This window comes from Schistocerca piceifrons, chromosome 3, assembly GCF_021461385.2.
Source record: "Schistocerca piceifrons isolate TAMUIC-IGC-003096 chromosome 3, iqSchPice1.1, whole genome shotgun sequence".
Lineage (NCBI taxonomy): Eukaryota > Metazoa > Arthropoda > Insecta > Orthoptera > Acrididae > Schistocerca > Schistocerca piceifrons.
In genome coordinates, this window is record NC_060140.1 from 390,325,171 (window position 1) to 390,346,933 (window position 21,763).

Below are 21,763 nucleotides of genomic sequence, written 5' to 3' on the forward strand. Positions count from 1 at the left end.
TACCTTTTAGTGATAAACATGTAGTAACTAATGATGAAACTTGGGAGCTGCCTATATGAGTTCCGAAAAATAGGAGATATTGGGACGAATGTGTTAATCTTATTAAATACCAAGGACCTTTCAGGGTCATAGGAAAACCACATGCCAATGCATATAGGCTAGAGTACCCTAAGAGTAAAAAGCTATTAGGCCCCAGGAACGTGATCGACCTAAAGAAGTTCATAGGTAGCGATTGAATTCTGTAGGGAGGAGGTTGTTCTGTAACCTCTACACAGTGTGGCAGCAGTGCAGTCCCAGCTGTGTGAGATCTTCTTTCCCATTTCAGGTCTCACTCATTCTTCATCTTTCCTATCCACCTAAAATTTCGACCTCTTCTTTCCAACACAAAATTTTCCGGTATGGTTATCAAGCCAACAATAAACTAATGAACTCTGTAGGGAGGAGGTTGTTCTGTAACCTCTACACAGTGTGGCAGCTGTGCAGTCCCAGCTCTGTGAGATCTTCTTTCCCATTTCAGGTCTCACTCATTCTTCATCTTTCCTATCCACCAAACTTTCGACTCCTACTTTGCAATACAAAAATTTTCCGTCATGGCTATTGTGGTGTCACCGCCAGACACCACACTTGCTAGGTGGTAGCCTTTAAATCGGCCGCGGTCCGTTAGTATACGTCGGACCCGCGTGTCGCCACTATCAGTGATTTCAGACCGAGCGCCGCCACACGGTAGGTCTAGAGAGACTTCCTAGCACTCGCCCCAGTTGTACAGCCGACTTTGCTAGCGATGGTTCACTGACAAATTACGCTCTCATTTGCCGAGACGATAGTTAGCATAGCCTTCAGCTACGTCATTTGCTACGACCTTGCAAGGCGCCATTATCATTTGCTATTTATCTTGTGATGCATGTACCCTCAGACCGATGTTCACCAATTATGGATTAAAGGTAAGTATTCCAGAAGCTACGTACCTTTTTTGCTAGTCTCTACTCCTTTAACTGTTCCAGACCTCACGCCAGCCTGCGTGAGCTTAAACGCGTGCCTTTCGGCTACCTCACAGTGGCTTGGCTGTCTTGCCAAGTCACAACAGTTTGGCGACGAGGATTGGCGACGAGCCAATTCGCGTTTGTACCAATACAGACTGATTTACTTGTGTAATGGCTTCGCCACCATCTCCAGATGTACTGTCCGAATTTTATCGCTTACAGAATCAGCAGACGCAGGCCTTATTGGATGCCCTTGGACAGCTCGTCCAGGGTCAACGTGCAATGCAAAACGATGCGGCCGCCGCCGCTCCACCGCTCCCGCAGCCACATTTTACGTCCTTCGTTCTTCTTCTGCAGTGAATTTGTTTGGTTTCGATTTGTTTCAGTTGTTTAACTTGTCTAACTAGTCAATCAGGTCCTATCAGTGAACCAGACTGTGCCTTCAGACAGTGTTTCTCGTCTATGTGAAGAATTTGCAGACATTTTTGCACCGGGCCTTGGTTGCGCTAAGAACTATGAAGCACATTTGGAACTGAAAGTAAACGCGCAACCGAAATTTTTCAGAGCGCGCAATGTTCCCCACGCATTGCGTGATGAGGTCGCAAGAACATTACACGATTTGGAATCACAAGGTGTAATTGAAAGTGTGCAGGCTTCTCTCTGGGCATCACCCTTAGTCATTTTGCAAAAGCTTTCCGGAAAATTGAGACTTTGCGTGGACTTCAAGGCGACAGTGAATCCCCAGCTAGTGACTGCTACTTTTCCTTTACCCCGCCCGGAAGATCTTTTTGACAAACTGTGCACGGGTAGCTATTTTTCGAAGTTGGACATTGCAGATGCGTACTTGCAAATACCGGTAGACGAAGAATCCCAGCGCGTTTTGGTGGTTAACACGCATCTTGGTTTGTACCGATTCAAACGACTGCCATTCCTGTGTGCCTCCGCCCCTGCATTTTTTCAGCAATATCTGCAAACTGTTTGTGCGTCGATCCCTACTGCAGCAAAATATCTGGACGATATTGTGATCTCCGGAAAGACGGAAGAAGAACATTTAGCCAATCTCAGAACATTATTTCAGGTCTTGCGACAAAATGGTCTTCGCTTCCGGAAGGACAAATGTGTGTTTTTTGCTCAGGACTTACCCCACCTGGGCCATGTAATCAATGCCCAAGGCATACATCCCAGTCGAGAGCACCTCCGTGCCATACAAGACTTGCCTTCGCCGCAGAATTTGAAGCAGCTACAGAGTGTGCTGGCAAAAATAAATTATTACCATAAATATGTGGGCCACGCCTCTTCCATTTCAGCTCCGCTTCATCGCTTACGCCGTAAAGGTGTTCCGCTCGTCTGGACGACGGAATGCGAACGCGCCTTTCGCCATTTGAAATCGGCGTTACTTTCCAATACTTGCCTTACGCCATTCGATCCCCAGAAACCCCTTTTGTTGATGGTGGATGCATCGGATTTCGGGATCGGAGCTGTGCTTGCGCACAAAGATGGTTCGCACGATCGCCCTATTGCCTTTGCGTCCAAAATTGCTCTCGTCTGCGCAAAGAAATTATTCACAGATCGAGAAAGAAGCTTTGGCTCTCGTATTTGGTGTTACAAAGTTTTATGATTTCTTGTATGGTCGTCACTTTACCATCATCACAGACCACAAACCTTTGACATCGCTTTTTCATCCGACCAAGCCTGTACCTCCACGTACAGCGCAGAAATTCATTCGCTGGTCTATTTTCCTCTCGCAGTACCGCTACGATATCTTGTATCCGTCCACTGCTAAGCACGGAAACGCCGATGCGTTGTCCCGTTTGCCTGTTGCTTGCATGTTCATTGATTCGGAAACCGATGACGTGGTCGAATCGTTTTCTATTGATTTTCGTCGTGTAGCTACAGCCACAGCTGCAGACCCTGTCCTTGCTTCCGTTCTGCGTTTTGTTGCTACGCAATGGCCCTTGTCAAAGTCACGGATCGAGGATCCGTTGGTTCGCCGATTTTTTGCTCACAAGGAGAGACTTTTTGTACGACATGGTGTTTTGCTGTTGCGTTCTGATAATGATCAGTCCAGGGTCGTGGTCCCACGTTCGTTACAGTCCTTTGTCTTACGGCTTCTCCACCAAGGACATTGGGGTATAGTGAGAACGAAATAACTTGCTCGTCAGCACTGTACTTGGTTCGGAATCGATGCTGCGATTACGCATATGTGCTCTTCTTGCATGGCGTGTGCCGAACAACAATCCGCACAACCGCGGAAATTCTTTGCATGGCCAAAAGCCACTTCCCCTTGGCAACGCTTACACATAGATTTTGCTGGTCCATTCTGGAATGCTCGATGGTTGGTTGTGGTAGATTCATTCAGTAATTTTCCTTTTGTTGTCCGGATTTCTCCCACGACGTCATCTGCCACCATCCAAGCGTTATCTGCTATCTTTTGCATTGAAGGTCTTCCACAGACTATTGTTTCCGACTATGGACTACAATTCATGTCCGCAGAATTTCAGTCATTCTGCAAGGCCAATGGTATTCAACATCTGACGTCCGCGCCGTTTTCGCCACAGTCAAACGGTGCCGCTGAACGATTGGTCAGGACTTTCAAGTCACAGATGTTGAAGTTGAAAGAGTCGCATTCTCGGGAGGACGCCTAATTTTCTTTTTTGTCTTCGTATCGCCCTCAGCCCCGAGATGGTCGCTCGCCGGCTGATTTGCTTCACGGTCGCCCTCATCGAACCATGATGTCTTTGCTACATCCGCCACATCAGGTTCCTGTGCAGCGGCAGACACCTGCTTTTGCCCCAGGCGACGTTGTATACTATCGCAGCTATCGAGGTTCACGGCGTTGGCTCGCAGGGGTCATTCTTCGCTGCCTCGACCGCGCTACGTATCTGGTTTTGGGGGCCTCTGGTGAGGTGCGTCGGCATCTCAATCAGCTGCGCCTCTGTCGTCGCACGGGATCTGCCGCTCCCCGTCTGCTTTCAGCGACGATGCCGTCCGGTCAGCGCCCTGGGGACCCATCTACTGGCTCGCCTCAGCCCCAGGTGTTACCAACGCTGCCATCCATTTTGCCCCATGGCGACGCGCCGCCGCCGCCGCCGCCGCCGCCTGTTCTCCCGCCGGCGACGCCCGCAGTGGACGCGTCGCTGCAACCGCCGGGCGCCTCCATGGTTCACGCGCCGCCGATCGCTTCCCGTGTCCTCCGCCATGGAACTCTTGCCCGCTCCGGACCATATGTCGTCTTCGCCCGTCGGGTGCCCCGACCCGATGGAGGTCGACCCTTCGGCCCCTCCTGTCTCTCTGCGGGCGCATACACCGCATGTTGGCGTGCACCCTGGACTCGGTTTTCAGGCGTTTCCTAGCTCCCCTCGGGCCGAATGGCGGGGTGCGGGTGGCACAGCCTCGCCTGTTGTCAGGCTCCCCACCTCGTCGCATACGCCAACATGGGGTCCTCTCCGCGGCGGGCGGAAGCCTTGTACCACAACCGTCCCCGATTTGTGGGGGAGGAATGTGGTGTCACCGCCAGACACGACACTTGCTAGGTGGTAGCTTTTAAATCGGCCGCGGTCCGTTAGTATACGTCGGACCCGCGTGTCGCCACTATCAGTGATTTCAGACCGAGCGCCGCCATACGGTAGGTCTAGAGAGACTTCCTAGCACTCGCCCCAGTTGTACAGCCGACTTTGCTAGCGATGGTTCACTGACAAATTACGCTCTCATTTGCCGAGACGATAGTTAGCATAGCCTTCAGCTACGTCATTTACTACGACCTAGCAAGGCGCCATTATCATTTGCTATTTATCTTGTGATGCATGTACCGTCAGACCGATGTTCACCATTTATGGATTAAAGTTAAGTATTCCAGAAGCTACGTACCTTTTTTGCTAGTCTCTACTCCTTTAACTGTTCCAGACCTCACGCGAGCCTGCATGAGCTTAAACACGTGCCTTTTGGCTATCTCAGAGTGGCTTGGCTGTCTTGCCAAGTCACAACAGCTATCAAGCCATGAGTTCTGTAACCATTCTATCCACCAATTAGTGAAGAAAATACCTAATGTGACAAACCTAACAGTGACATAAACAACAGAGACGTATGATGTAATTAAGATACAAGTGTATTTGAGTAACAAGTATGTATAGAACCCTGGTAATATTGTAAGTACAGAATGTTGTCTTATTTGAAATGGTCCACCAACAGTAATTTAAAAAGATATACAAATTCGTGTGCAAGGAGGATCTGAAGTGGCAGTGAAACCTATTGTATCCTGTAGAGCTAACTAATTAATAGTACAAGAGATTGCTTAGTGTTATAAGAAATATGCAGATAAGCAGTAAAAATGAACTCACCTTGTGTAGCAAGGAATGGCAGTGTAATAGAATTGAACAGTGTTTGTGGTTGAGACGTGAAGGACACGTCCCTGAAGTATTTATGAGGTTGGAACTGGCCATTATTTTGGTGTTGGGTGTGCGGTGACACACCTACAGGTATTGAGGACATGAGTTGGAGGCGTGAATGCGGCCATAGGTACCCTTATGTTAGAGTAGCTCATGGTGTCCTATAGGTTTAAGTAATTTAGCATTACGCTCGTCCATAATTACTTAATGCACTTTAGTGGTAGGTCGAGAGAGGCTACCTGTGGTTTCAACGTCCGATCGAGTGGAAATGGATTGCCACGTGAGCAAAATGATAAGCTACAATACACTATAGATATGAAATAAAGTGCTATCCTATGCTTTAAATGTTAATAGAGTGAGTGTTAAATAAGTACATACACTAGCAACATAATTGAGTAACATAATGACAGACGTGAAACATCATTTATAGCTCAGCATAAATACACTTCGATGAAGTAAGTACATAATTGCAGATGTGGAACTGACACAGCAGCAGAGGACCAATAAGTGTATTTAGTAGTCAACTAAACGTAGTGTGTTTTGAACATTCAGAATTGTACTATTACCACAAGTTACTCACATGTACAAAGAAGCTGAGAATACAACTACTAATCAAATATACTCATACTATCTCTAAGAATAAGGTAATTGAAGATGAGTCAGCTAAGTAAATAAAATACAGATTTGTCAGGAATGTACCGAGCATTGGTTCAGTGTTCCGGCCCAGAAATAATAAATTGAGATTAAATAGGATTCATGATTGTATGCCTTGAGCACAAATTTTCTCTAGTACGTGACTAACGGCGTTTTGAGCCATTTGTTTACCTATGTTATGACAGTTAAGTAACCGAGAGAGTAAAATTGAAAAAGTTCTGTTAACTTTGTTCCAGTAACATATTGAAAGATAAAATGTATATATCCCCATTTCATTGTGACCCACCCTTAGATATTAAGTGAACAGAGTCTGAGGCACTCTTTTTGTTAGTTCTACAGGACAAACCAGATAATGGCAGCCTGGTAGCTGCGTGGAAGCGTGGAGTGACTTGGACACAACTCACAGTGACCCCTCCCCTTTCCCCATGTAATTTCGAGTGAACGTGAAGGACGCACACCATAGCACCTTCCCCTCCTCTACCCTTGTGAATGGAAGTGTAGAAAGTAAGCCAAAGCGGCTACAACCACGTGTGTAAAAATGAAATTGTCATGAGTTGTGAAATTCTCTTTCAAGTTTAGAAAAGACTGCTAAGATATAATCATCTGTTTATGTATTATGAATAACTGTGCTATTTTCTTTGAATTTGTGTATGTAAAAATGTATTTAATGGATTTAAGATTTTCATAATTTTACATATTTTTATGTGTTTGTTTGTCTAGGGCAATATGTATGCCAAAGTGTTTCATTTATTTTGCTTAAATTTTGAGGGATAATATTGCTTAAGAGGCAGTGAACATGCCTGTAATTTAAATAATTGAAGTAGGTAATCAGTTTTCTTTTAATATTTCTATATGTTTACATTTCAATTTTAAATTTTCGTAGGGAGTTAAGCTGTACTCTTGCTTCCCTTTTTGAAATTAAATTTTTTTTTCATTCATTAACATTTAAAAAAATTTAAGTAGAGGGTGATGTAGGGAAGCAGCCTACTCACGCCTTATAAAATTCTCATCAGTCTTTCCATTGTGTGCCAGCCTAGTCCACTGTAACTAGCTCTGACGTCATAAATGTTGCACAATACTTTAAAAATCAAGTAAATTACCTGAAACGTTTATAGCATGCCAGGAGTAATACTAAATCAATATGTGTTGAATATCAGTTCAATAACTTTAACCAGTTTCGAAATTTGGACGTTTTTCTGTAAAAATCATTGGCGCAACAGAAAAGAGCTAGAGACTTAAAAATTTATATTTATATTCCTTTTTCATAATAATTTAATAGAAACAGTACTTTGGATCTCACAAATTAAAATTTTTGTGGAAATTCATGATTTTCTGGTTTTTGTCTTAAAAATTAAGGAAGCAAGACGGATTAAGTAGGCTAATTAATAAGGCTAGGATGTTTAAATTTAAGTAGAAGGGAGATCCGCTATAATCAAGAAGATGTGAGAAGTTTCAATTGAATAACTATAAAACTATAGCGATAGCGTATCTCCAAAGGGCAAGTTCAGACCTCGTCCACTGCGCGTAGTGTAATTAAATTAATTCTCTCGCCCAAAATATTTTACTTAGCCACGTCAGACTTTTATTATGATTACTTACCTGTGTGCTGATTGCACATTTAAATTGAGAGCTTCATCGGCCATCAGCAAAGGAAGTGATGATTTATTCAATAACTTAATGTGGTGCATTACTAGCCCAGCGGCTAGTTGGGAGAGCCGATTTGAACAGGCGTTGCCTTAGCCGTCCGCACCGCGGCTTTATATATAAGAACGCTGCGTGAGGAAAGAAGGCCCCAGTTCTCTCCAGACGCTGAATAACACACCATCTGTATCGAGAGTCGCGTCGCATGGGTATCATTGCTATAAACAGCCTCGGATGCCGTATTAATTTACTCGGGTTACCCGTAACTATGAAATCATTTTCAAGTGAAGTGTTAATTCTGGGATGACTTTAATGATCTATCTTCAGTTTGCGTATGTCGTATTTTCACGTGCCGTCGCGGGACAAACATTCTACCATTATTTAGCGTGGCGTTTGATGAACATTATCATCAAATTATGGCGAGCATTCACTTAAACCATTAATTTGAACAGTTATAGTTGCATCAGCGCATTAGACTCTGAACTGCTCTGGTAGTTGGATTGTGTGGATTCTCTTTTTTCATCTGTGACTTTCAGAATATAGCGAACGTTTTTTCACGATCGTTTTTGATTATGAATCCCAGACAACCTCCTAATACCTCAGAGCTAGAAGCTGTAGCTATAAGTGTATTTCTCAGATGAAGTGGGCACTTGGAATTCTAATTACAGGCTTCACGTTTTGCTAATCTCTTTTTGGTTGCGAAAATTGTAGTTAGAGAGCCAGTGTTGAGAACGGCAAAAGACAGCATAAATAATAGGAACATTTAAATATAAAACAATTAATTCCACCCGCCGCCCCTCATACGCTTAATCGGCCGGGAAATGTTTCTACCTTACAAACCAAACATTAAATAATAAACAGCAAAATTTCCACCAGCCGCCCCACATATGGTGCATCGGCCGGGAAAAACAATCAAAACATTATTTCAAATAAACAGCATAATTCCACCCGCTGCCCCACTACCTCAGTGTAGAATAATTTGCAAACACACAACCCAAAAGAGCACTGAATTATTACAGACTACTACATTTTCTGTTACCTCAAACTTGTTTATAGGCTTGATAAAAGACAGTAATTAAGATAAGCAAGCGCAATGAATAATGCGATACGAGAGAAAAATTTTTTTAGACTGGTTTTAAACAGATGTGTGTGAGCATAATGCTGATCTAGGTGCATGATTGGACAACCTTTTCCATTCCTTTCTTTGGGTTATCAGTTTTCTGAGTGGTTTCAAGTGACAGCCACAACGTCCTCTTCCACGTCAACTTCTTCATTTTAGGGTAGTACTTGCACCCTTGCACCAAAAATTCTTAGTTGTTTGTTGGATATATTCCAATCTCTGGTTTCCACTATACCTTTTAACGTCTACACCTCTCTCTTGTTTAATGGATGTTATTCCCTGAAGTCATAGCACAAGTCCTTCAATTCTGTCCTTTCTTTCTTTCCAGTGATCCTTATTTTACTTTTCTCGCCGATTCTGCGGAGAACATCTACTTTTCTTACCTTGTTCGATATCTTTAAGTAACACCACAACTCACACGCTTCGACTCTCTTCTTTTCTAATTTTCCCATAATCCATGACTGACTTCCACACAATACTGTGATTACAATCGTGACAATTGATGCTCTATGTGCTGTTCACCATCGTTTTTGCTTCGTTTCTTTTCCGATAATATTTCTTCTGTAAGTATTCATTACATGAGTGGGATACCTTTGGAAGAATAACTGAACATGATGTACGTGAAAGACAAAAAATAGTATACAAATCAATGAAACACCTAAGCATAAAAGAGAGAGCTGTATATATGAATGTAATAGAAAAATTTGACTGGGTTACGCATTATTTAGGGCTACGGCACAGTTCTGAAACCACAGAAGCAGATACTAAAGAACAGCTGCTCATAATAGATTGTATAGGGATGATGAAGTTAAAAACAGTTCTGAAAACATAAAAACCGGAAATCATTAAGAATGGAATAAATACTGACCTTATTAAACACGGAGGAATTATCTTAGAACTGAGAATGCTATGCCTCTTTAAACTATGCTGAGAAAAATATGACATATTGGAGGAATAGAAAATACCAAAGGTCACTTCAACATGTACAGACCGGAAAAGAGGCATTACTGCTACATAAAAAGGTATATAAGGGGTGGACAAAAACATGGAAGCACAGAAAGCACAAAACATTACCATGACTAATTCGGTGTAGAAAACAGTTGCAATTCAAAACTGCCTCTAGAAATGGATAAATACAGCTCTTGTTCGGTTTTCAAGGGACTTTTATACCGTTCTTCACTCAAAACTGTGCAAATAACAGGTAACGAATGTAGGTAGCTATCACGCCCCGTCTGTTCAAACTAGAACGTCTTTAAACACAGCATCACTAATGGTGAACAAGTATTGTGGCATGAGATGGACCTGATGATCCAAGTCGGTCGCGTAACCCTTGGCATAAAAGGGCCTTGCACAGTAACTAGGAGGCCCTTGGAATACTGCGACGTGGCTGCCCACACCATCACCGAACGTCCCTCCCCCCAGCCCACACCCCCACCCACACCACACACACCGCCATTTTTCATCCTCAGGACGTAAACTGGTCTGGAAGTTGGAAACAGAAGCAAGAATCATCCGACCAAATGACATTCTTTCATTACTCCATAGGCCGGTTTCTAGGGCTTCGGCACAACGTTTTCCATTTGTAGGAATCTTCATCACTAATGAGAGGTTTTTGAATTCCATTTCGCCCTACAATTCCCGTCTGATGGACTCCCTTCATGTTGTTTCGGTGCTGGCAGGGTTCGCGAGTTGGACAGACATTTCTGCAGTGACTTATGTAGCATTCGCCCTCTTTTTCGTCAAAATACTTTTCGAAGACCATCCGTCATGATCACTCAGAACACTCTTTAATCCGCGTTATGATATAGTGCATGACGTCAAACTCTACCTACGTTAGAGAAGCACCCACCATACAATTTGCCCACGTTCGATTTTACGTAGCTCCGACATAAGGCACTCACAACTAACAGAAAACTGCTCTGACTAAACATTTTTCGAAGGTGACTATCAACAGCCGTCAAGTAATGTGTAAAATGCATGTTTGACCATCAGCTGCTTTTATTTTAAACCCAAATATCGACCGGTTTCAGTCAAAGACCTTTTTCACGGATTAGTGTTAAAACAGTTTAAGCCACAACAAAACATCTGTCATTACTCAAATGGTTCAAATGGCTCTGAGCACTATGGGACTTAAAATCTGAGGTCATCAGTCCCCTAGAACTTAGAATTACTTAAACCTAACTAACCTAAAGACATCACACACATCCACGCCAGAGGCAGGATTCGAACCTACGATCGTAGCGGACGCGCGGTTCCAGACTGTAGCGCCTAGAACAGCTCGGCCAAACCGGCCGGCTGTGTTATTGTGGCTTGAACTGCTTTAACCCTAATCCGTGAAGATAGTCTGTGACTGAAACCGGTCGATATTTTGGTTTAAAATAAAAGCAGCTGATGGTCAAACATGCATTTTATACATGCTCTGGCTAAGACTGACGCTTACAACGTGTTGAGGACATTGCACAAATGCCTCTCGTGGTCAGATAAGACAGCACAATCTGCAGCCATGACTAGCGTCTGGATTTATGTTTAACCATGCATTTCTCGCGGTACTTCTATGTTTTTGCCCAATCCCTGCAAGTATTCTGATTAGTGCTTACTGATCTAAATAATAAGAGGAAGGCTTCGGAATCTCTCGGATATACTTTTAATGGAGGGACAAGCAGGTTTCCGAAAAGGAATATCACGCACAGCGGGTGTTTTCGCAGTGAAAGAGATAATACAATAAACGATAATTTAATTTGGAAACTCCCATAGCACTTAAGGAACATGAAAACTCATTTCACAGAATTCACAGATATAAGGTATCGGTAAGAATGGAAAAAAGAATTCCAAAACATGTGATCCCAGTAGCAAAAAACCTGTACATGAACACCAGAACTATAACTGGCTTGGCTAAAGATTTAACGCCTGAAATACTAATAAATCAAAAAGAAGAGCAAGGGTGTACCTCTATGTCGGCGATTGCTGCGCAAACACCGTTTCCACACGTACGCGTACACCACAACTACTCTACCAAACAAAAATTTGGGGTTACGCTCGTCTGGTATGAGACATTCTCAGGTGGGTCCACTGGGGGTAGAACCGCACAATAACCCTTGGTTCCGTGTGGGGTGGCGGTGGGGTGGGTGGACTCCTGTGGCCTGTTGTGTGGTTGTGAACAACTGAGGGGTACCGCGGGACGAAGCCTCTCCGTCGTTTCTAGGTCCCTGGTTTAATACAATAAAAGGGTGTACCTATTCATGAACATTGTCAGTATCTACAGGCTGTCACAAAAAGGTACGGCCAAACTTTCAGGAAACATTCCTCACACACAAAGAAAGAAAATATGTTATGTGGACATGTGTCTGGAAACGCTTACTTTCCATGTTAGAGCTCATTTTATTACTTCTCTTCAAATCACATTAATCGTGGAATGGAAACACCCAGCAACAGAACGTACCAGCGTGATTTCAAACACTTTGTTACAGGAAATGTTCAAAATGTCCTCCGTTAGCGAGGATACATGCATCCACCCTCCGTCGCATGGAATCCCTGATGCGCTGATGCAGCCCTGGAGAATGGCGTATTGTATCACACCCGTCCACAATACGAGCACGAAGAGTCTCTACATTTGGTACCGGGGATGCGTAGACAAGAGCTTTCAAATGCCCCCATAAATGAAAGTCAAGAGGGTTGAGCTCAGGAGAGCGTGGAGGCCATGGAACTGGTCCGCCTCTACCAATCCACCGGTCACCGAATCTGTTATTGAGAAGCGTACGAACACTTCGACTGAAATGTGCAGGAGCTCAATCGTGCATGATCCACATGTTGTGTCGTACTTGTAAAGGCACATGTTCTAGCAGCACAGGTAGAGTATCCCGTATGAAATCATGATAACGTGCTCCATTGAGCGTAGGTGGAAGAGCATGGGCCCCAATCAAGACATCACCAACAATGCCTGTCCAAACGCTCACAGAAAATCTGTGTTGATGACGTGATTGCACAAATGCGTGCGGATTCTCGTCAGCCCACACATGTTGATTGTGAAAATTTACAATTTGATCACGTTGGAATGTAGCCTCATCCGAAAAGAGAACATTTGCACTGAAATGAGGATTGACACATTGTTGGATGAACCATTCGCAGAAGTGTACCCGTGGAGACCAATCAGCTGCTGATAGTGCCTGCACACGCTGTACATGGTACGGAAACAACTGGTTCTCCCGTAGCACTCTCCATACAGTGACGTGGTCAACGTTACCTTGTACAGCAGCAGCTTCTCTGACTCTGACATTAGTGTTATCGTCAACTGCACGAAGAATTGCCTCGTCCATTGCACGTCTCCTCGTCGTTCTAGGTCTTCCCCAGTCGCGAGTCATAGGCTGGAATGTTCCGTGCTCCCTAAGACGCCGATCAATTGCTTCGAACGTCTTCCTGTCGCGACACCTTCGTTCTGGAAATCTGTCTCGATACGAACGTATCGCGCCACGGCTATTGCCCCGTGCTAATCCATACATCGAATCGGCATCTGCCAACTCCGCATTTGTAAACATTGCACTGACTGCAAAACCACGTTCGTGATGAACACTAACCTGTTGATGCTACGTACTGATGTGCTTGATGCTAGTACCGTAGAGCAATGAGTCGCATGTCAACACAAGCACCGAAGTCAACATTAGCTTCCTTCAACTGGGCCAACTGGCGGTGAATCGAGGAAGTACAGTACATACTGACGAAACTAAAATGAGCTCTAACATGGAAATTAAGCGTTTCCGGACACATGTCCACATAACATCTTTTCTTTATTTGTGTGTGAGGAATGTTTCCTGAAAGTTTGGCCCTACCTTTTTGTAACACCCTGTATATAGATGACATGATCGGAGGACACCACCACGCACAAATATTGCGAGGAAGAAACACAACAGTACCATTTTGTTCGCGGATGACCATGTTATCATACAAGACAACAACGATAAACTGCAAATGACACTATGTAAACTAAATGAAATGATCGCAAGCTATAGTTTGACTGAATCTATGAGTAAAACTAAAACATGGTCTTTTTAGGTAGGTATTCACTCAGCACGAACAAAAAAGTCGTCGATTATAAACCAATAGAAAAGGTATCCTATTTACGTTATTTACTATGTGACAGATCATGCGACTAAGACGTGGATGTAAATAAAAAATATATGTGGCAAAATAATTAGAACACTTAATGATAAAACAAGGAAAGAAGCTCAACTGAAATTTTACGAAGTCGCGTCAGCCCTCACTTTATTATACCGTTCGGATACCTAGACGGTGAAAAACAAAGTTTTACAACTCAAATTATTATAAATTAGATTTGTAAAATCTATGAAAGGCTGGACTAAGAAAGACAGAATTAGAAGCGAAGGAATAATGGTACAGTTAGCGAAGAAACCAAAAACCCGAAAGAGAATCCAACACAAAGAAAAATGGAGAGAACATGTACTTGGTATGCCATCACAAGGACTTCTTAAACTAGCAACAGAATACAAGCCGTGCGGCAAGAGAAGTGTGGGAAGACCACGGATGAGTTATTGACACCGGAACAGGCCCTAGGACCAACCCTGGAACTGCAGAAGAAGAAGAAGAAGAAAATTGTGTGCTCTAACCGTACATCCCCGGAGATTTGTTATTCAGAATATGGCTGGTGCTCTTCTTTTTGCCATAAATATCCTCTTTGCCCATGATAGTCTGCTTTTATGTCCTCGCTTTGTCCGATGTGCGTTATTATGCTCTAATGTAGCAGAAATTCTTTGCTTTTTCTACATTGTGTCATCTATTTTGATGTTAAGTTCATCACTAATCTCTTTTCAGCTACTCATTATTTTCTTCTTTCTTCGGTTAAGTCTCCGTTTACATTCTGTACTGACTAGATTGTTTATTCCATTCAACTCGTCCTGCAGTTTTTCTTCGCTTTCATCGAGGACAGTGATGACTTCAGCGAATCATATCATAGATGTACTTTTAACCTGAATTTTAGTCTCGTTCCTGAACGTTTCTTTTCCCTCCCTCGATGATTCAACGATGCACTGACTTTTGTCTTAATGACACTAAAGTATATAATTACACCACACAATTTTGAAAAGTTTTCGTGATTGTAAAATAGTCATCAAGCCGAAGATTGTTTTAAACGCCACAGTGCTTTACTAGGTATAGTCCTTTTGGAGGTGGTATGCCGTTACCTTACTCCGACGTCTAAACTCGTAACTTACGCAACCAATCATAGGGGGACCTACATCTTACCGTGAATTCCGAACCACGGTGCAACTCTGCGTTTTACACATAAGCAAACATTGCCAGAGGTGAAAGAAGTGATAAGTGAAAGATAAAAATCCTTGGACAGAAGGACCTTTGTATTTGTAGTGTGACACTTATTTTTACCACTTTTCTTTTTTTAATTATTTACAATGAAGTTTGTGTTTTACAGTTGCCTAGATTCTACATTACAGACCACAATCTCGTAAAGAAGTACATGTTACCAAAGTCTCATAAATAATCACCAGCTCAACATCCGTCTACAGTCAAGCACATAAATAATTTATCGTATTACCACTGAATAATATGAAGAATTCTGCCAATTAACGAAGCTTCTACTAGTTTTTCCGTAATCCATCAGCACTGCAGAAAGTTCTCCATCTTCGTAACGCCTTCACTATCCATTTCACCTTCGTCAGCGGGGCTTCAGTGCAAAAGAATTCACCTTCAATAGCATGCTCTTTCATGGTCACTGAACCACCGAGCCTCATTGTATATTGTATCTAACTATTATAGATAGGTAGATATTATAGACAGATATTATGATAATCTATCCTAACCTGAGCTTGTAAAACTGTGTTAGTATCTTTGATCTTACATGTCTGAATATTACATTACTGTCTAATGATTAATGACGGGAATACTATGCAAAAATAAGTTTCCTCGCTGTATTCCAAACTCTGCCTCCCTTACGGTTTTTCCCTCTGTAGCTCCCTCTAGTACCGTGGAAATTATTACCTGATGTCTTAACAGATGTCCTAGCAATTTGTCCCTTCCTCTTGTCATGGAATATAGCTGTACGAAACACAGTTAAAAGATCTTCAAGGGTTGAAGAAATTGATCTAATTTAACAGCAGCCAGGCAATGAAACAACAAAGTTCAGTGGAAGAGGGAGGAAGAAATATGGTCCACAGGATTCATCCAGAAATGAGGATGAGAGGGCAATGGAAGCCACTACGTTAAAAACATATAAAGTGCATCCACAGGTGAAGTGACCTGTAATTGAACAAGCGTCATGATGATCTCTCCATTGGCAAAAGATTCCGGATTAGTCCTCAGTTCGGATCTCTGGGAAATGACTGCAAACAGTGAGGTGACCATACGAAAAAGACTGAACAGCCAACGAAAGGATAACGTTCTACGAGTCGGAGCATGGACTGTAAGATAGTTGAAGGATAGTTATAGCGAATACTCAGTTCAAGAATCATTAGAGAAGGAGGTACACTCGGAAAAGATCGGGTGCATATGATAAGATTGCAGTTAAATTATATCATGGTCAGGCCGAGGTTTCGGAATCAGATACTGGATTGTAAGACTTGCCCAGGAGCAGATATAGACTCAGATCACAATGTAGTAATTCTGCGGAGAACCTACTAATTCTTCATCTTAGCGAGCCACCTAATTTTCTTCTGTAGTACCGCATCTCAAATGCTTCGATTCTTTCTGTTGCAGTTTTCCCACAATCCATGTTTCACCATCAGACACTGCTGTCTTTCAAACGTACGTTCTCTGAGATTTCTTCTTCATATTGAGGCCTATCTTTGATGCAAGCAAACTTCTCTTGGCCAGGAATGCCTCTTTTTTTTCAATTCTAGACTGATTTTTATGTCTTTCTTCTCCGTCCATCATGGCTGGTTGGTTGATTGGGGAGGATCCAACAGCGAGATCATTGGTCCCATCGGATCAGGGAAGGATGGGGAAGAAAGTCAGTCGTATCCTTTCGAAGGAACCATCCTGGCATTTGCCTGAAGTGATTTAAGGAAATCACGGAAATCCTAAATCAGGATGGCCGGACGAGAGTTTGAACCGTCGTCCTCCCTACTGCAAATACAGTGTGCTAACCACTGCGCCAACCCCCTCGGCCGTCCATTTTGCTGCCTAGGTAGCAGAATTTCTTTATTCCGTGATCCCCAATTCTAATGTTAGGTTTCTCGCTGTATCCTTTTTTGGTACTTCTCATTACTTTCATCTTCCTTCGATTAACTCTCGATGCATATTCTGTACCCATTAGCCTTTGCATTCCGTTCAACACATCCTGTAATTCTTCTTCGCTTTCGCCGGAGAGTGACTTCACCAACGAAACCTCAGCATTAATGTCCTTTCACCCTGAATTTTAATCCCTAACTTGAACCATTCTTTCATTTCCGTCATTGCTCCTTCGATGTAGGGGCGAAAGACCATGTCTCTGTCTTACACCCTTTGTAATTCGAGAACATCGTTCTTGGTCTTCCAGTCTTATTGTTCCCTTTTGATTCTTGTACCCATTGAGTATTACCCGTCCTCCCCTATGGGCTACCTCAATGTTCTCAGAATTTCAAACGTATTGAAGCATATTACATTGTCGAACGCTTTCTGCGGGTTGACAAGTCCTATGAAATTGTATGGATTTTTCTTCATTCTAGCTCTCATTATCAACCGCGACATCAGAAATGCCTCTCCGGTGTCTTTACCTTTCCTCAAGCCAAACTGATCGTCGTCTAACAGATTTTATTTCCCATTCTCCCACTCTCAGCCATAACAGTGCATGAGCTGTGAGCGAATTGTGCGATGATTCTAGGCGCTTCAGTCCGGAAGCGCGCAGCTGCTACGGTCGCACGTTCGAACCCTGTCCCGTGCATGGATGTGTGTGATGTCCTTAGGTTAGTTAGGTTTAAGTAGTTCTAAGTTCTAGGGGACTGATGACCTCAGATGTTAAGTCCCATAGTGCTTAGAGCCGTTTGAACCATTTTTTTTTTTGCGATGTTTCTCGCACTTGTCGGTTCTTGCTATCTTTGGAACTGTGTGGACAACGTTTTCGGAAAGGTCTGAGGGTGTATCGCAAGTCTCATACATTCTACACGCCAACGTAATTAGTTGCTTTACTGCCATGTCCCCAAATTATTTTAGAAATTCCGACGGAATGTTATCCAATCCGTCTGCCTTTTCTGATCTTGAATCGTCCAAAACTCTTTTAAATTCTTGTTCTAATACTGATCATGATGTAATTACACTACAATCTTCTTATATGCGTCCAACCTTTTCCCAGGATACCTCCTTCTCTTATGATTCTTGACAGAGTACTCGCTATAACTATCCTTCGACTGTCTGATATTCTGTGCTGCGACTCGTAGAACGTTATCCTTTCGTTGGCTGTTCAATCTTTTTCGTATGGTCGCCTCACTGTTTGCAGTCATTTCCCAGAGATCCGAATTGAGGAGTAATCCGGAATTTTTGACAATGGAGAGATCATCCTGACGTTTGTTCAGTTACAGGTCATCTGTGGATGCACTACTTTCTCCACCACTTGCAACATATTCACCAGAATCTTCAAACACATCTTCATCAGAACTTGAAACTGCGTCTGGCAGTAATGATGAACATGCATTTCCTTCTGTACTGGTACTGTGATGACTTTAAAGAAAATAAAAATGAAATAAATTTAATAGGCGGTTGATAATATTTTAGATTGGTATTAAGTAGAGATACCAGTTCATTTATGGTTTTGTGTTGGAAAAATTAGGGATAAATGCCCCTGATACCAGTTTATTTTAGTAACCTTACCTCCAAGGCAAAGTGACGACGTCAGCGGTGATATTTCAGGATCAGTTTGTTCCTCAAGCTCTTCCTTATTGCCTCTGTAAAACATGATGTTTGTGTGCACCAAGACTCTCTAGACTCCTCACTAACGATGCGCCGAATGGTTAGGGGAATTGTTAAAGGAACAACTCTTATTATTGTGTATTCCCGCCAGATTTAATTCCAATGTCAAAGCACTGTTTCAATTGTTGAAACCATCTGTCAGCAAAAAAGGCCAATGTCGACATTGGCCCTTCTTACAACAAATGTAAAATAAGAGGGAGGGCCAATGTCAAGATTTGCCCTTTTATGCTGATTGGAAACTTGATAAAACAGTTTCGGGCTTACATCTTAAAACCTCCTCTCATCCTATATGGCCGGTTTAACATTATGAAGAGCACCTGAAACTTTATGGGGAACCCAATAAAACCAGTTTTGACAAATATTGACATTGGCCCTTTTAGAACCGTGCCACAGAATTATTGTGGTTGTTCAAAAATTGCCTTTGAAAACATTTTTAGATAATATTTTAGTGATTGTTAGATAGTAGTGTTGATAATAAATGGTATCGTTGCTTTACATATGTCTGCTTTTTTATTACTCCAGCTTAACTCACCTGTCGCCATGGTTGCTTCTAACATGGGCAAGTGCGTGCCTTCAGAGGCTGCTGACAGAGCAATGTAGAGAGGGAAGACGGACACTGAAGCTGGGAGCAGTGTCTGGGACAGCGCCGTGGCACTCAGGCCTAGCAGAAACTGCTTCTTTCGTCCAAATCTGTGACAGGCAAACACATTTCATGGAAACACCGAACACTAAAATTATCACAAATTTCTTATCACTCCATTGATAATGACATACAACACGAAAATACTTATTTACAACAACATCGTGACACGAAAATATCATGTCACTATTTCTCTGCCAATCATTTCTAATCGCTTTCAGGTTATGTATGAAATAATAATGTCATTCTCTGACATAATATAGTTTTTTGTGATCTTCTAACTTTTAGCGATAGCTTTAAAGAAGCTCAAGGTTCGTAGAACTGGCTCGTAAATAAATCATTACCGTATTGTGTAGTGAGCTGTAGTCTCAGTGTTGCGACGTGTCGTCGGAGAAGGTTCTAGCTAGGTAGAGGGTTAGCCGTTACTGACGATTGATGATGGCTTCCTCATACATGCAGTGTCTGGCGTTTCTGAAAAGTTCTGTTCAATAAAACTTGTCGTTTAATAGCAGACAGCCTATGAATGTGTGTTCACCGGATAGACTGAAATATCACGAAGTAATAAAAGAATCATGTCTCTAGCTTAAGACTAACATTCGAACTCAAGTCGCCGGTTACCACAGTTTCATCCCCTGTCAGTGCCATATTCCATATTAAAAATGTGTGAAATCTTATGGGACTTAACGGCTAAATTATTCTAAGGACAAACACACTCACCCATGCCCGAGGGAGGACTCGAACCTCCGCGGGGACCAGCCGCCCAGTCCATGACTGCAGCGCCTAAGACCGCTCGGCTAACCCCGCGCGGCTATTCCATATTAACTGCAAATGTCTTGCGCAAAAGGAATGCAGATTGATGGCAGAATTAAACAGTTATCCACGTCGATAACACCACGATTCTTTCGGTAGGATGCGGTACACACATTTTAATTCGTTATGTAATATTTTCTAGCAAGATACATTTAATACGGACAGCTCTTTCTCAATCAAGTATTCCCAACAATCTTCCTCAGTGCCAAATTCTTGCGAGACAGAAGAAATAGATATTAAGATAAATTGGCTTTGCCGCATAAATAACAGAAATTTCAAGTCTCAGCTTGCATAAATTTTACTTAAGTTCTCAAACGAAACTGTTGTCAAATGTATCCTAAATTTACAATATGAAGCGTATAATCGTCCGGTGACCTGCCTTGTGAACTGATAGTGCTTCACTACCGTATCCGAAGAATACTGCACATTCGGAAACAACAGCAGCGGCATCCCATGCTGTATAAAAGTGTAGGCATTCTTAGGAATAGAATGTTGAATGAGAAACTAAGCTATTTCTAATAGCAAACTGATGAAGTTATTCGTATGTGTTACATGAGGGAAAGTCAACGAGAACTGTAAAAGTTCGCAGTTTTTCCCCACGAGTTGACAGAAAAACACAGTGAAAACGTGAGGGAATAGATGAAGTGATTGAATGTATAAAGACAGTTGAAGATGCAGTAACGAACCATTTGATCTCCTTAAGGCAAGCCTTAATGTTGAGAGAAATTTAAACTGGTCCACTTTCTCGAAAATCTTGAGAGAAATGAATATATTTAGAAATGTCTCATAGTCATCAACGGCTTCCAATTTGTCTACCAATATACCAGATATTAAAACTTGGATAAAGAATGTAGCCTTGTGGGAATTTCATTATGAGATGATAAACTGTACTTTCTCCTGTTCATTATTGTTCAGGTGATAACTGCCGAAGATAGTAATGATTCTAGCAACAAACTAACAGCCGCGCGGGATCAAAAAATGGTTCAAATGGCTCTGAGCACTATGGGACTTAACATCTGTGGTCATCAGTCCCCTAGAACTTACAACTACTTAAACCTAACTAACCTAAGGACATCACACACATCCATGCCCGAGGCAGGATTCGAACCTGCGACCGTAGCAGTCGCGCGGTTCCGGACTGAGCGCCTAGAACCGCATCGCCACCGCGGCCGGCCGCGCGGGATCAGCCGAGCGGTCTCGGGTGCTGCTGTCATAGACTGTGCGGCTGGTTCCGGTGGAGGTTCGAGTCGCCCCTCGGGCATGATTGTGTGTGCTTGTCCTTAAGAAAATTTCGGTTGAGTAGTGTGTAAGCTTAGGGACTGATGACCTTAGCAGTTAAGTCCCATAAGATTTCACACACATTTGAACATTTTTTGAACAAACTAATCAATGAAAATATGTCCAGTGTTTTTCTGATACATTAACATTTCCAATAATTTTCTGTAAGGGATAAAAATAACTGACTGGCACAACATGAAAACTCGTAACGTAAAGGTGGACTAGAAGAGACAGGAAATCCAGTACCATACAAACATGAACTGGTAACGGAAAAAAAATGGAAATGAGCGTGGTATTTTCGGGTGGGAGGCCCCATCCGGGGAAGTTCGTCCGCCGTGTGCAAGTCTTATTT

The 21,763-nt window shown here is 42.7% G+C and overlaps 1 protein-coding gene across 1 annotated transcript in view; it reads right to left on the bottom strand.

The window, feature by feature from the left end:
- The window catches only part of LOC124789950 (solute carrier family 22 member 7-like), a 134,126-nt gene that overhangs the window by 68,495 nt on the left and 43,868 nt on the right, over window positions 1–21,763 (bottom strand). Inside the window, exon 4 of the mRNA XM_047257479.1 lies at window positions 19,216–19,373. Within this exon, the coding sequence (XP_047113435.1) occupies window positions 19,216–19,373 (158 nt within the window). The remainder of the gene's footprint in view (window positions 1–19,215; window positions 19,374–21,763) is intronic.